We start from the raw sequence: 15718 nt of genomic DNA on the forward strand, positions 1-15718 counted from the left end.
TTCTACACCTGTCAAAATTAGATAAGCAAGGATGATGAGAAATACTAGCCTAATGGGAAATCATCAATCATGAGAAAAAGCTGACACTCAAATTTCAAAATTTACTAAGAATACCTCTTAGCAGTTCTGAAAAGAGGTATTCTATATCCTTGAAATAGGAATGGAAAAAGGACATGGAGAAGAGGATTAACTACCTCCATAAATTGAATCTCAAATTCCAGTGCTATTAAAGGAAAAAACGGCTTTCTAGGAGTAGCTGTGAATACCTGCTATTCTGAAGTACAAACTATCAAAAGTCAAGTCTGAGAGTCTAACGGCAGCAAAAGACAAGCAGGGGATTTTCACATGTAACTGAACAGTAAATGCTCCAACGTATATGTGTAATAAGCCAAGGGTGAACTTAAGTGATATTTAGGTCCAGATTTTAGAGTAAAGATGATTACTCCATTGAAGATAGGAACTGTTTGCTTTATATGATAGATACGTAAAAATATATTTTTTTGGTAAGCTTGTGTTTTAAAATTACTACAGAAGTCTTCCAGTAAAATGAAACCTATGGTGTTTGGCTTTGCAAACCAGTATCCAGTCTCTTGGAGAACTGTATTTGCCTAATTCAGATTGCCTTTGAGATTTTCTTAAGCCTAGTAGATACGTAGTTTATTTCACAAGCTGGGTGTTTTGATAGTCACTTCTAAACCCACCAAACCTATAGCAGGTAGCTGATCCTTCTGTATAAGGGTACGGTTGGGAAGCAAAGGCTCAAAAGAAACGAGTCCTGGGGTAATTCCTTTGGAAACCCATGAATGCTGTCATCAGCAGTGTCTGAGGGCATTTTGATCTGAAGAGGTGATAGTGCTTTCAAAAACTTTTCTGTAGTCATGAAACTAATCCTGGAACCTGAAAGTCATTTCCAGCTTGACCACGCCACCACACTTTCCACAAAGCCACATCTCGTCTGAGTTCCAGGGCCTGGTCAGAGTTCTGAAAGCAGTTGCAAATGTGTAGTCTCCGAGTGGGCACTTGTTTGTAAGTATTTATTTTCCGGAGCCCACTCAGGAGCAGAGAGAAGCTATAGGCTGCTACAGAGGACGGAACAATGAGTCAAAACAACGCCTCCCCACTTTTACACTAACGTGGGGGGAAATCCCCAGAACACCAGCGTTTGATTATGAATGGAGATTGGAGCGGCAGGTTTGGTGTCCACAGGCTAGCAAACAAAACTTGGAGATCCTGTCTTGGTCTAAGCACTTTAACCCACTGATTAGGGGCATCTCTTAATACTTCTACAGGTGTTAAATGACTGTGTAATTCCCATCAAGTATTTCATAAATGATTTCTACAGCAAAAATATTGTTGAAAAGTATTTATTTACACTATAGTCATAAGCCATTCATTATTTGAACTTGTTAGTGGTTTTTGTGTTAGATCATTTATTTTTCCACAGCTATTAAGAGCTAATAACCAAACAAATCCAAAATTTGACTACAAAGGTAACACTTTTAAGTCACAAAACAAGAGCATACAAAAATATACTTTCTAAAAAAAATTCCAAATATTAATAGGCAGAAATATACAGCCATACTTAACCCAGGGAGTGAATTTATTTTCCATAGTAAGGCAACCCATTTACATGCAGACCCTGTAACATTGTCTACATCACACAAGGCACCAAGGACACTTCAACACAATTGCATGCATGCTAGTTTTAGAGAATTATATGTACATCACTCTTTAAATAAGTTAACCTCTGACTCATTTCAAGAGATCATAAATGCTTTACATTTTTTCCCAAAGGTTCAGAACTTGGAGAACAGTGCACATCAAAAATACACAAAATCTGAATGGATATACACTGCAAAAATAGTCTACATTTTTCAACTCAAAAAGGAGCAGGTATTGCTATGTCCCTCCCATCACATTGCACTTCTGTTGTCTGAGTTTATAATACATATTGCTCAAAGGGTTGAGATGACTAGATAAGCTTTGATTCGCTGTTCTAGGGCCACCAGCTGCAAACAAAGGCTGTTTGGTCACTGTACAGCGCCCCCCAAATCAGTCCCAAGCCATAAAGTGCACATCAGTTTTGCTTGTCTTCTTGCTGTCCCCACTTGAAGAGATCAGCATCTCCCAACCTACTGTAGAAAAAGTCTCAGATCAACTCTGCCATCCAGGATCAAAAACCTGTCCTGGGTCAAAAGAAAGGGAAAGGGGAGCAAAACCCTTCTAGTCAAAGAACCCTTTAAAGCAGGGTTGAACCTCAGCCCTCAAGGCCAGGGTCCACACCCAGGCCTCTTCTGAGCCTTCCCGGTGCCTTGGGTGACGGTCAGCTCACCTAAGAGACACTACGGGGGGCTAAGTTTTAGGAAGGACTCACTTCTGAGAGGAAAGAAGCCCCAGGTTGGGCTCCACCAAACCCCTCTGCCCAACAGAGGAAGGGAGGAGCAGGGAAAGGTGGTAGTGTTTGTGGTGCAGCTGGAATGGACAAAGGGCCTGCAGGAAGTGATGCTGTCAGTTTCAGTCTCAGCTCAAGGTGTCCGGGTCCGAGAAGAACAAGGGGCCAGTGGCCCTCCGCCAAGAGTGCTGTTGCTACCGCTGCACAGGCCGCCCCCGGCCTGCGAGCCCCCGGCACAGGGCGTGGCGGAGGAGGCTGGTGCCGCCGAGGAGGGAGCACTGCTTCTCCGCTCTTTCTGTCTCAGGTGGATCTTGGTGTGACGCTTCCTTTCATCGCTCCGGGCGAACTTGCGGCCACAGTAATCACAGGCAAAGGGCTTCTCACCGGTGTGGGTGCGGATGTGCGTGGTGAGATGGTCACTCCGGCTGAAGTTGCGCATGCAAATCCGACACTGGAAGGGCTTATGCCCAGTATGGATTCTGATGTGCCTTGTCAGCTCGTCAGAGCGGGAGAACCGCCTGTCACAGCCTTCTGCTGGGCATGGGTAAGGCCTCTCGTGCACCGGCGTCTTGCTTGGTCTGTTGGGGTACTTGCGAGGCCTCAGGATGGGCCGCAGTGGCAGGTGGTGTGGGTTATAGGCGGCAGCGGCCGCGGCTGCTGAACTGCTGCCAGGCAGCCGGGGTCCCTCGTTGACTCCGGTGGCCCCTGGTCCTGTGACCCCAGCACTGGGGCCCCCCAGGGTGAAGTTACGGATGGTAGAGAGTGGAGTGAGTGGAGGGGGGACCCGCAGGGAGTCCAAGGGACAAGGAAAGGGCTTGCGATCTGGGCCAGCTGTACCGTGTAGGTCTCTCTGGCACTGAGGTGGGAAAAATCCCGGATAGTCTGGAATCATGGGGAAGAGACCTGGGTCCGTGGCTGGCTTGGGCGATGGGTAGGAAGGAGGCGGTGGGTAGGCCAAAGAAGACGAGGTGGAGGTGGTAGCTGCAGACAGGAATGCCGAGGGGTCCTGGTAGAGGTCTCCCGCACAGCCAGAATAAGGAGGAGGAGGCGGTGGTGGAGAGTAGAGGTGGTCCAGGTCAGGCTGGTTCTGGGACATGGTGCACACGCCCAGGGCTCCTGTGGCCAATGGGTTGGGGGAGGCAGAGGTGACGCTGGACGAGGCTGTGGTCGAAGCTGGGGAAGTGACCCCCTGCAGGATGCCTGCACTCACGATATTGATGATGCCTTCTGGGTAGCAGCTGGCACCAGGGTACTGGGGGTCAATGGAGAACTTGCCCATGTAAGTGAAGGTCTGGTTCCTGGGTGCAGAGACAGGAGCAAAGCTGCTAGGATACGGGAGATCCAAGGACCTCTTCTCTCCAGTCATGTCAATGTTGATCATGCCATCTGGGGAGGGAAAAGGCAGAGTGGAGGTGGAGAATGAGAACGTAGCCGGGAAACAGCCTCACCCCTTTCTCTCATGGGTCCATTCCCAGGGCACTGGATCCCAGCAAGCTGGAGCAATATCCAACAGGCGGGGAAACCGAGGCTTAGAGACAGTAAGAAAAGACTAGCCCAAATCTAGTACTCAAGAACTACCTCCAGGAAATCAAGGCGCGCTCCCACCAGCCACCTGTGGCTCTAGTCCCCAAATAAAACACCCAATAATGGCAAAAACAATATTAAAATTCCCCACCTGCCTGCAACTTCTCTTTTGCTTGAGGGTCCCATGGCTGGGTCACCAGGACAGGTACCACCCAAGGACCGACCTATCCCAGCTAGCTCGAGAAGGTACCAATCCGTCTGAGAAGGCGCCAGCCCCAGAGGGGAACCCAAAAAGTGAGAAGCGTGACTTTCCGGGCCCCCCCCCACCCCCAGCGCCTTCCCTCCTTCACTCTCCCTCTGCACTTTGACAGGCGGCAGCTGGAAGGAATGGGGGCTGTTCAACAAGCCTACAGGTTTCTCTTCCCTCCCAACATCCTCAGCCTCATCCGACACCCGCCCGTCCCCGCCCCGCCCAAGGCCAGTGGCTGGGCTTCCAGAAACGCGCGGGGGCTGCGGGAGACGACTTTCTACAGCATCGCCAAGGAAACCCGCGGCGCCGGTGCCCCCGCGGGCCTCCCTCGGTAGTCCGGGGGTTGCTTCCCGCTGTTGCCCGCCCGCCTCCACCACCTCCTTCTCGCCTGTGCCGGCCCGAGCCCCCGCCTTGGTAACCCCCTTCTCTTCTCAGACTGCACGGAGGTGGGGGCGCGTCTCCAGGATTTTCCCCGGGTAGGCTTTGCTCCGGCGGGAGCCGCGGACGCATTTCTCCGGAGCTTCTCTACAGCTAGGCTTTCCAGTCGCGCGGCTCTCCTTGGGAGCCCTGAACTTTACAGTCACTTTGTCCCTACCCCAGGAGAGGAGAGGAGAGGTCCACAAGGAGCCGGCGGAAGGGCCTGCGCAATCCCGAAGCCAGGAAGGAGGGCGCCTCTTCCACCCTCCTATCTGCGCCCACCCGGGACCAGCGCGCCAGGGCGCACGCCTGCCGGTTCCCTGGATACCTGGCCTCGGCGCCCGTCCGCCTTCTCCCCGGCCCCTCCTGCACTCACTTCCAATCTTCAAAGCCAGGGCAGTCAGCACTGTCCAGCTCTAGCCCCAGTCTTCCCCAAGCCCGGCACACGCACCGCTCTCAACCCACCACCTCCCAGTCATAAGAGTCCTGCGAAGAGGACGCGCCGCTTACCTCCAGCCACTCCGTTCATCTGGTCAAAGGGGCCTCCCAGTTCGGCATTGGGGAAGATGGTCACCGACGTGGGGCCGAGGTCCTCCACCGGATAGATGTTGTCAGACAGCTGGTGCACAAAACCACTGAGAGTTACTGGGATTTTGTCTACAGCCTTGGCGGTCATCATTTGCGCCTCGCACAACCTGGAGACCCAACTCCCTCGCTACCTGGAGTGTCAGAGAAGCCGTTTTGGAGAGGGATAGGACTGAGCCTGGGTTGGTATCTCCTTTTGCCCTCCACACTTAGAAACAACCACCACTAAAAAGAAAAGAAAAAATCCAACAGAAATAAAACTAGCAAACAAGTTGCTGGTTTGATTTGTTTTTTAAGAAAGAAAAAAAATGGCTCTTTGCCACTGACTCTCTCCTATCCGTGTTCCGGCTGTTGGAAAGCCAGGAGTTGCTGGTGTAGTGTTATTATAACAGTCAGTGTGTCCCCTCGCCGAGCTATTAATCAATTGCTGCTCTCTCAGTTAGACGGAAAGTGTTGCTCTAAGTATTTATGGGCAGGTCTTCAATGCCCGTGACGTCGCTGCCCATATATGGACTGAGGAACAGGGCTGGGCCAGGCGGCTTTTGCCGTCACATGGCCGATTTGCATACGGGTTCAGCAGCTCAGGCTCCGCGGGGCTCGCGACTACCGGTTCGCAGCCCGCGGGGGGTCGGGATGCGCGGCCTGAACCGCAGCCTGGGTGCGGGGCTCAGGGCTCCGCGGGGAGGGGGCGCACGGCGGACGACCCGGCTGCGGTCAGGGAGGGAGAGCGAGCGGGTGGGGACTGCAGCTCAGCCTCTCGGGGCGGGGAGGAATTCCGGTTCTCCCGGACTTTCCAAAAAAGGAGAAGATCCGGTGCCGGCGGCTCCGCCTCCCCGGCCCTTGTTTGGGAGCCATTCCGGAAAATTAAACTTCGGAAAGAAACCGAGCCCAGCCGAGACACTACAGTCAAACCCCTACTCACTTTCTTGGCAGCTCAAAACCACAAGCAAAAGAAGGCAAAGAGAGAGAGAAAGAGAGAGAGAAAAAAGCTACATGCATTCACGGAAGCTGACTGCTTTTTTCTGAATTACTTGGTGGAAAGAAGTGGCTGGTGATAAGAGTGAATGCGGTATTGCTTTTTTGGAAAGTCTGTTCTATTTATACAGGAGCGAAAACGGAACAGGTTTGGGTTGTTTGTTTGTTTTAAGTATTTTGGGCTCCTTGGGGCCGGGGTAGACCCTGAGGAGAGCAGAATAACTGCAAGAGCTTCAAAAGAAACCCTCTAGCCGGAGACACCCTGTTCCTGCGCCCGCGCGCCCTGACCCTTTCAGCTGCAGCGCGCAGCGGGCGCCCTTCCTGGCGCGTCTGGGCTGTCGGCGGCGTGGGGGCGTCCGGATGGACGCTTGGACACTGGCCCTGCGCGCGCACACACACACTCGCACACACTCACACACACTCCACTTCCGCTACACACGCTCCCACCCCCGCTGTCCTCTTCACACACCCACTCACACACCTTACGCTACACTCCTCTCTGTTGACCGAGCGCGCCACTGCTCCCGCCCGGCTAGGAGGGTCCTCTCGCCCCCACCCCGCGCCGCGTCAGAGCGGAGGCCCGAGCTCGCCAGACGGGACGCTCCGCGAAGGCACTGTCCTCACCCGCACTACCTCTCCAAGCCGCCACCGTTTGTATCCCCTGCCGCCGAGCCCAACTCTGGTAGCGCGCACCGCCCGCACTGAAGCCCTGTTCCAGAACACGCGCTGGGAGGAACTGCCTTCTCTCCCTCTCCAAGAGCATCTCAGCGAGCTCAGTCCGGTCCAGAGTGAGAGCAAACAGCGTCCCCACGGCCGGTTTCCAGCCGTTATCACTGCACGCATGTGCCCTCAAGACAGGAAACTGACCCCCATAGAAATCTTTCTATTTAGTTCTCAAAGCAGTTTTTAAAAACTTTTCGGAGCCGAGCTATACCGCGCCCATTTCTGGCTCTCTGGACCCAAGGGTCCTACCTCCCGGCGAGTCACAGCCCGCAGCAGGAGCGCCCCGAAGGCTGGTCCCGGGACCCCAAGCCCGTGAGCCCAGGGCCCGCCTGGCCTGCGGCCATCTATACGGTTAGGAAAGGCTCCCGCCCTTTCCCGCCCCAACGCGGTGGAGGCCGGCGATAAAGTGTGGGGAGCTCTTCCCTTTCCTGATCTGGACCCGGGAGGAGACCCAGCCCGGAGGAGACCCGGGCTGGCGGGCAGGAGCCAAGGCGCCACGCCGTGGAGGAAGCGCGGCGCTGCAGGCGCTCTCCTGCCGCTCACCTGCCGCGGCGGTCGCCGCAGCTCTCCGACAGCTCCGCCGGGGCTGGAGCACCAAGATCAGGGACCTCGGGCAGTCAGGAACCCCCATCTGCGCCTGTACCCGAGCCCCGCTACTTCCCGTGCCCGCAGCAAGAGCTGGGCTCCTGGCACTGGCAATCTCCCGGACTTAAAACGCCCAGAGCAAATTTGTGAAAGTTTTTTGGTCAACGCTATGCACTCTTCCCATGGAGTGGGGGACAGGGCAAAGGAAAGAAATCGCAGCAAGTTAGCACCAACTCTGTAACTGTATCCCCCGCAGTAAAAAAACGTGCAAAGGCCCCTCTCTAAGCAAAAGAAGAAAAACAAATCTGCGCTCTTACCACGTGAGGCAGCCCGCTCCGCCTGCGCTCCGGCCGGTCCCGGGGCCCCCGCGCTGACCACGGGCAAGACGACACGTCGGAGGGGAGCCCGACTCTCATCTCCAGCCTGAGTCCGAAAGAAGCGGCGGGGGGTGGGGGGCGGTTATGCAAATGTAGATCTCCGCGGTGGGGCTCGGTTACGGCCCCCGCCTGCCCCAGAGGTGAGGCGGCCACCGGCGGCAGGCGCGGGCCGAGCCACTGCTTGGCTTCGCTCCTCTCGGTGCACGTGGGCGGGCGCCCCGGCGGGCTGGGGACTGACGCGGCCGCCCCTCTGCCGACGCCGCAGCCAACCCGGCCGGCTGTCACCGCGCGCCGCCCCGAGGGGGAGCTCCGGGACGCCCGAGCGCCCAGGGAAGGGCAGGACGCCCGCCGGGGGTGGCCCAGGCGAGGGGAGCGCGCGGTCTGTGGCTGTCACCCTTCCTAGAGGAGACCAGTGGGGATAAGAGTGAGAAGAAAGCCCCACCGAGGAGTCTGGCAAGCAGGTTAGAGTAAATGGGACTGACCGACCCTCTGGAATTCGGAGCTTCCCAAGGACTCGCGCCTCCCTTTGGAGCTATGTGGAGTCACGCCCCTGGAGCGCCAGAGGTGGGGTGGGGGCAGGGGCAGCCAGGAGCTGCTGGGGGCCGTGCAGGCTCGCAGAGGGTGCCTGGAGCCAGTGCCAGGAAACCTTCCTGATCCTCCACCTGTTAGCAGATAGTTCCTGTGACCTTTGTTTTTCCTTTTTCTAAGGGTGTTTCTTAAATATGGGTAGAGCAGATATTGGGACAAAATCAAGGAGCGCTTATTGCCACCCAGCCATCCTGTGGGTAGGTAAGGTCAGAAAGCTAAAGTGACTTGCCCAAAATCACGTAGCTGGTAAGGGATCCAGTTCCAACTTGCCACCGGGTCTTCTGAATCCAGGTATGGCACTGGTCGCTACATCATGCTCTCAGGAAAAAAACAATGCCAGAAAGGAACAGTTCTTGGAGGACTGGAAGCGTGGGTCAGCCCACTGGGGAAGAAACAAGTCACCTTTGTCAGTTCGATCTCCTCTCTCTGACGTTTCTGAGAAGCAGAAAGCCTAGATAGGGCTTCCTGAAGGAAGGCGAGGAGGGGCTGTCGGAAACAGTGTGAAGGGAGAACGGAGCTCGGGCTCTCCAGACCTGGTTAGCACGCCAGGTTGGCATAAAGCCAGCACGTGAATGGCCCTGTCATAAGAGAAACCGAGCTCTCGGTGTCCTTCCTGGAGGGAAGAAGAGTTGCGAGAAGAAAGGCAGGCATAAAGGAAAACTCGGAAGGTGATGACCGAGCAGGTTACTGTGCTGGGTGAGGAGAAATGGGAAGGAGGTGAGTGCTGAATAGAAAGGTGAAGCGTCGTCCCTAATTTTAAGCATTTCAACTTTTTGGGTTTTTTGTTTTGTTTTTGCAAAGAACCAAATAAATGACTTTTTAAAAATTATCGGGTTGTCAAAATGCCCAAGTAAATGGGAATTCCAGGATGTATAGGGTTATTTAAGAGTAGCAAGTTGTTGACACACTCTAATTGCTTTGTCTCAATTCCTGACCCAAGAAATCAACAAGAAGGAGGCAGAGAAGCCCTTTAGTAGGCTTCCTCCTGGGCGGGGGTGAAAGGAGAGGGAGGCCCCCAGCAGGTTGCAGGGAGTCCGGGAGCAGAGCTGCCCAGGCTCGCAGTTCTCACTGACAGTGTGGTGACAGGATCGCAATCAGTCGTGAGAGAGGTCACAAATAACTTAATATTTACATTTTGCTTTCCTGAGAAACACTTTTGAATATCGTTATAGGGTCTATCTGCTGTAATCTAATTTTTATTCACTCCCATCCTGATACTGTTACTGGAGTGGGTGTTAAAGGAGTGTCGGGATTTCCTTTCACTGTGGACACACACAAGAGTGTGGATCCCTAACTCAAACGTCATAGAGTACACACACATCAGTGAAAATCAGGCCACCTGCGAGCTCCAGGCAAACCTTCCTAAAGGCCTTCTGTGTGCTTTGAAAACTGGAAAATGGTTACCCTACACTCAGCATCTCACCACTAATCTGGTAACAAGAGGGACTATAAACCTAGTCTAGGTTATGCCAATCAAAGTTGTGAAGCCTGCCTGAGAAAATCATTGTTTTGCACCAGGCTGATGTACAAGTCATGTGTCATTGGCATAAAAAAATATCTAGATAGGAAGAGATAAAGTCCTCATGATCTTGGTAGAAGATGGTAGAAGCAGCATCTAGGCTGGTCCAAGCAGTGGGTGGTTGGGTTCCTTTTAACAACTACTGTACCCAGAAATACCCCAATCCCTGGGGATACAATGGTGCCTAAACCAGGTCTAGTTCAGCCATTATTGAGACTGCATAGTACATCATTGCAAATATACCATGACAATGACAGTGTCTGCTCTCAATGAAAAAAAAAGATAAAGGATCCAACTGAGTCTAAGAGGCTGGGGAAATTTTCCAAACAGAGATCTGAAGGGTGTGCAAGGATTGGTGGAAAATTCATGGAAAGAATATTCCAGAGAGAAAGAACAAGTACATAGAAAGGCCCCAAGGTGGGAGAAAGCAAAGAGAATTCTCAAGATAAAGTCCAGTGCAGGTGAAAACCTCCAGTTCACCACAATGTCTGCTACACAGGGATGAGGGTCGCCAGTGCAGGTAGCACTCTTGGGAGCCCTTCTAGAGAGATTTTAATCTCTACAGCACTCCCCTTTCTCTGTCTAATGACAGTGACACTATAATTTTTACCTTTGAGATTTTTTTCTTAACACCCAGCTTCTCCTAATGAATGAAAACATGCCAGGAAGGTTTCATCAAGGAAAAAATACACAGAAATGCTTATTGACATCAACATTGTGTCTCCGTGGCAGTCTTAATGAAATACATTCCTTAATTGTCACTTTCCCAATAAAGAAATGACAGTGTGAGTTTTGTCCTATTTAAAATGAATACAGTGTATAAGTAAGCACAGCCTCACTAGTAGAAACACGTCATGTCAAATCTATAGATCACTGTACACCATCGCTGGTTAAAAAAAAAAAAAAAAAGTAAATCAATGTATCATTGATCATGATTGTTTAAGGCAAAGTACATACCAACCTGGGGTCCAGATTAATAAGGGATATTTGATCAGTCTGGTCATAAAAGCTCAAAATAAAATCTCCATTATAATCCATATCTGCTTATATGCTAATATTTTTAATCTTTCAACTTGTACATTTACCTTATTATCTATAATTATATGAACAATGAAGTTTGCTAGAACTTGAGAACTCATGAATGTTTTTAATGTACATATGTTATACCAGGTTATTAGCAGCATTTTTCCTTTTCTCAAATAATGTTAGATTTATAGAAGCTTTGTTTTTATATTGATAAAAAAAAAAGACCACGCAAATCAATGCATCCATTTGTTGGTGTGGTTGTTTGATAGCATTTTTAAAAAGCACAAACATTTTAATATGTCAGCTGCATACTATACTCTCGAAAAGAATGGTCACCATTTCTTATGGAAAAGAGTATGGGCTCTGGGGGCCCTTCAAATCCTGTGATCCTTTTTTCAGTCCTAACTTTGCCACTCCCTTGCTATGCATTTTTCAACAAATTTCACAACTTGTCTCTGCCTCAGTTTCCTCAGCTGTAAAATGATGACACTTCTTAGGCATGTGCTGTAAGATGCAGAGACATCAAATCCCCTCCTACCTCCAAGAACGCTAAAACAGTGGCCAAAAGGCCACAGAAATTAGGGAGAGAGATTGCATCTTCACTGTTTTGAATCAGAAAGACAGGGTCAGAGTGGAGGATGGCATGGAGGGAGGATGTAAGAACCTGCAGCTGGGGACAATTGTGGATAGAGGAATAGCACCAGATTAGGAAGTGGGTCCAGTGGTTGACCTCTAGAATAATGATGTTCTTAATAATAGTAGTGGCTAGTATTTATCGAGCATTCAGGAGTACAAAACATTCTGCTGATTATGATGCCCTGGCTCTTAATCTACCAACTAGCCTATGAAACAGATAGCATTCTTTCAGCTTTAAAAATAGGAAACTGAGTCACCAAAGACCAAGTCACTGAGCTAATTAAGTGGAAGTGCCCAGATGTGAACCTGAGCAGTGTGACTCCATCCCTTGTGCTCCCGGTGCCTACCCTATCCAGCCTGCATAACTAGACAATCCACTTCACTGCTCTGAGCCTGTTTCTTCATCCAGATGGGGCTGGACATGCCTGCCTTAACTGCTGTTGGCCAGAGCATTGTGGAGCTCAAAGGAAGGGGAATAAGGGCACATTCTGGGAAGCAGGACACACACTGCACACTTAGCTGCTGTCTCCTGGGGTGATCGGACAGTTATGGAGTGAATCTAGATTGGGGTAGGGAAGAAGACACAGTTCATGATTCTAGGGCAAGCGCAAGACATCAGCAATTTAATTGAACCTATTTTCTTGCTGACCCATCCCAAAACCTTTTTGGAGAGGTCTCTCTTCCAACCCTCACACTGGAGGGTGCTCCTGACCCATGTCCTGCGAGGGGGAGGTTTCCCCAGGGCGTAGGGCTTTGGAACTTGTCCTTGGCAGTTCTGCTTCTTGTAATGCTAGTAACAGCTAGGCACATGGTCACACTTCTTCTTGAATCCTGATAATTAACTAGAATGTGTATTTTTGCTCAAAGACTGTTGCACCTGAAAAACTGCTGCGGTTCTAATGCCTGTTCACCACTGTGTCACAGCAGTTTCTCTCAGTGGCCTTGTAAGCACACAGTCAGTCTTCCCAGAGACCCAGCAACTTCCAGCCTTTTAGAATTAGAGACTTCTTTTAAAAATATGATTATTCAGGCGACAGCCCATGGAAACTTAAAAAAAGAAGGAAAACAGAACAATTTAGATACTTTCTTCTCTCTAGTTTTCATGAGAACAGAAGCAATGAACATTCCCCAAATGACCATTTTATTTTAGTCCCTTTACTGTGCTGAGAAGTCCTCAGGATAAAAGATACCCTAACGGGGACTGGTGCTTCCTCCCTCATCGTGCGTTTCCAGCATGTCGTCACAAGGTGCTCTCAGATAATGGCAAATTGAGGGAACTATTACCAAATAATTGGAAAATGACATCAGCACTCCCAATAGATAACATACATCAGGAAAAGGATGGGTGGCTGTAGTTGAACCTGAGTGGGCTTGGTACCCAAACCTGTGCAAACCTGTGATGAGGAGAACTGGGCCATCTAGTCCACCTTCCCTGGGGTCTGGAAACCACCGCTGTACCACACTCAGACTGAGAGGTGCTCGGACAGGGGCTGTAGCGAAGCAGGAAAGTGAACCAGAGAGCGAGTACAGAGGGATGGGCTTGTCTTACCTCCAAACACCAGGACAAGTGCATAGTGTTCCTTACTCTAGTCTGTGAATACTCATTAAACACCTTTTTTTTTTTTTTTGGTACCAAGAATCAAACTCAGAACCTCACACTTGCCTGTGCCACTGAGCTATATTACTGGTCTAAGCACCTTTTATATGCAGGTAACATGCTAAGTGCTTGGAAAACATCAGTGAACAAAACCCCCTGTTTTCATGTAAATGCTTGTGCATTTATACTAGGAACCAAAAAAAGGAGTGCTCAGGTTGAAGTGCCTTCCCCTGTCTTCAGCCAGAATCACTTTTAAACCACCCACACTCAGGGACGAATGTCTCCTAAGGCCATCAGAGAAAGAATACCAGACTTGCTTTAGTAACTCATTCCGGTGTTTAATACTCTCACAGGACATTCTTCAGCGATAGAATAACACCCCCTTTTCATTATGCATTTTATTTTGTTTTCTCCTCAGGAGAACTGAAAGAAGCTAGTCACAATGTTGTGAGTAAGAACTAGTCACAGGTTAGAAGTACAGCTCTCAGTCTCTTTCTGTTTAGCATGGACAAAAATCTCAGTTCCAAGAGCCTGTCCTCCAGATTTTTGCTTTTTAATCTTCTCACCATCCTCATCAATTTTCTCATGAGCTTACTAATGCCTCACATTTCTCAGTAAGACCTTTTAGGTACCACTCTACCCTTTCCAAGTCCTTTTCATCCATGTTATTTTCTGTGAGACTCGCACTATACCCTCAAGTTTTTGGCAGGGTCACATTCACCTTTTCCATTGCCCCGCAAAACCCATATGACACCAGAGAAGCCAAGTGACTTACCTGAGGTCACCCAGCTAGAGAGGAGGCAGAGGCAGCGTTCTCCACCAGGTCTGCAGTGATGAATTTGGATGTTCTATCTAATGGGAGCCTCAGGTACTGGTGGGGAAGGCATGTGAATGTTTGTGCAATACCTGAGACACTTCGATGGCTGGTGGCCAGTTATCATGTAGGTCATGTGTTTCCTTCTCCAGGTGTGTGCTGACCCTATTTTGTACCTCTGTCATGTTTCCCTCAATGATAAGAGCAGGTAGCATCAAGTAAAGCGACAATACCATCGGTCACCCCAGTCCTGGTCTTTTAGGCCTCTGAAGGCAATTTGGGTCACACCAATCACAAGTGCATCCCCTGTAGTCCTCATTTGCCCCATTTCTGTGAGGTTGGCACTGACTCACTGACTGGCACCTCTGCGTTATCAGTCTGTGGTGCAATCAGAAGAGATTCTCATCTGTGTGGGGTGGCCTAAGTGTGGTTGGATTTTACCTGGGGTGACCAGCCTGACCAGGATGAGGAGACAAACTCATCAGCTTTATCAGGGCTTAATGGTTCTGTTTTTTCCACACTTAGTTAATCTATGCTACAGTGTGTTCATAGACGATCACAATAACATTTGTAGGTGAAATTATTTGTGTTTGTGATTAAAATTTGGCCTTCTTGTAACTTGCTTGGCTGGTGAGTGACCTTCCACTCCACTCCTTCTCACCCAGAGAGTTGTGAGAGAGGCTGTGCTACTAGGGAAGAGGCTGGTTTACAGACATATGGATTCACTGCTGTGTGTGCTGGGCCATCTTCCTACCTGACTCTGTCGGAATCTTAGTGCCAATAATCTAGTGCCTTTTGAAGAAGCTAATTTTGATGATGAACTGGCTCTCGTTATAGTAATAAAAAAATCCATACTTCCTACCATGACCTCCAAGTCTTTTATGAACTGGCCTCATCCCAAACCTTTAATCATATCTCTCTTCTCTTTTCATTGCTCAGCGTACTGTGCTGTCCTGCAAATACTCCAGGCCCAAGTCCCCGCTAGGAACGCTATGCTGCCTATTCCCTTCATCTAGAATGATCCTTGCCCCCACCCCGTGTCTAGTCCTGACTCAGCTGTCAGCAGGAGCCTGCCCTTCTCAGTTTCCCAACTTCTTCCCATCACCTTGTCCATTACCGTGCTTTATTTTCATATATGCAGTATATGCTTGGTGAGTGTGAGCCCGGGGAATGTAAAACCAGATCTGTCGGGACCATCCCCTACAAGAACAATGCGGGCACAAAAGGACGTGCAGTGGGAATGAACATAATGAATGAGCAGTGATCAGCCAAGTTTGGAGTCAGCTGCCTTTACTATGGTCTCTTGGGCTCCTTGAGTTTCAGTGGCCTCATCTGTAAACAGGAGTATTTGCGTATGTGGCATCGACAGCTCCATGCACCTTTGGTAGTCTATTATTACCCTGCTCTGAGGATGTGTGGGGAGAACATCCTCAACCATCATCCTAAATTGGACTGTGATAGACTAAGCACAAGTCCCCAGTACTGTCAAACTCATCTGACCCATAGAGGAGGCCTCCCTCCTTTAAAAGAGCTATGCTAGGAACTTTCTCCTAAGAATAGGTTTGGATGATCCTAATAGGAATTATTTTCCATGAAATCCTTCTGATTGAATCCAGTTCATTGTCTTGCTTGTGCCTAGGCATTTACAAATGGATGGAGCAAATCAATTTTCAGATACTTGCATGAGCTATGCTTAGACCTGACTTGTGC

General features: G+C 50.0%; 1 protein-coding gene across 3 annotated transcripts; it reads right to left on the reverse strand.

Moving 5' to 3' along the window:
• Nucleotides 1-1348: 1348 nt before the first annotated feature.
• Nucleotides 1349-14030, reverse strand: Egr2 (early growth response 2). Of its 3 annotated transcripts, XM_013514884.1 has the most exons (5): nucleotides 13970-14030; nucleotides 8646-8798; nucleotides 7769-7874; nucleotides 5094-5202; nucleotides 1349-3778 (listed from the first exon to the last, which is right to left on the reverse strand). In XM_013514884.1, the coding sequence occupies exons 3-5, from the start codon at nucleotides 7865-7867 to the stop codon at nucleotides 2526-2528; spliced, it is 1461 nt and encodes a 486-aa protein (XP_013370338.1). In that variant the 5' UTR covers nucleotides 7868-7874; nucleotides 8646-8798; nucleotides 13970-14030; the 3' UTR covers nucleotides 1349-2525. The 3 variants fall into 3 exon arrangements, with proteins under 3 accessions (XP_013370338.1, XP_013370339.1, XP_005386013.1); XM_013514885.1 differs by lacking the exons at nucleotides 7769-7874; nucleotides 8646-8798; nucleotides 13970-14030 and adding an exon at nucleotides 7116-7134; XM_005385956.2 differs by lacking the exons at nucleotides 7769-7874; nucleotides 8646-8798; nucleotides 13970-14030 and adding an exon at nucleotides 5303-5649.
• Between the last annotated feature and the right edge of the window lie 1688 nt (nucleotides 14031-15718).

Source organism: Chinchilla lanigera, unplaced genomic scaffold, assembly GCF_000276665.1.
Source record: "Chinchilla lanigera isolate Chin_1 unplaced genomic scaffold, ChiLan1.0 scaffold00024, whole genome shotgun sequence".
In the NCBI taxonomy this organism is placed as follows: domain Eukaryota; kingdom Metazoa; phylum Chordata; class Mammalia; order Rodentia; family Chinchillidae; genus Chinchilla; species Chinchilla lanigera.

Bases quoted from the DNA above. Each gene is read 5' to 3' on its own strand.
- Egr2 (XM_013514884.1), bottom strand. From the start codon at position 7,867: ATGAGAGTCGGGCTCCCCTCCGACGTGTCGTCTTGCCCGTGGTCAGCG. The intron at 5,203-7,768 runs GTAAGAGCGCAG...TTTGTGCACCAG, and splicing joins GGAGCGGGCTGCCTCACGTG to CTGTCTGACAACATCTATCC. The intron at 3,779-5,093 runs GTAAGCGGCGCG...TTCCCTCCCCAG, and splicing joins GATGAACGGAGTGGCTGGAG to ATGGCATGATCAACATTGAC.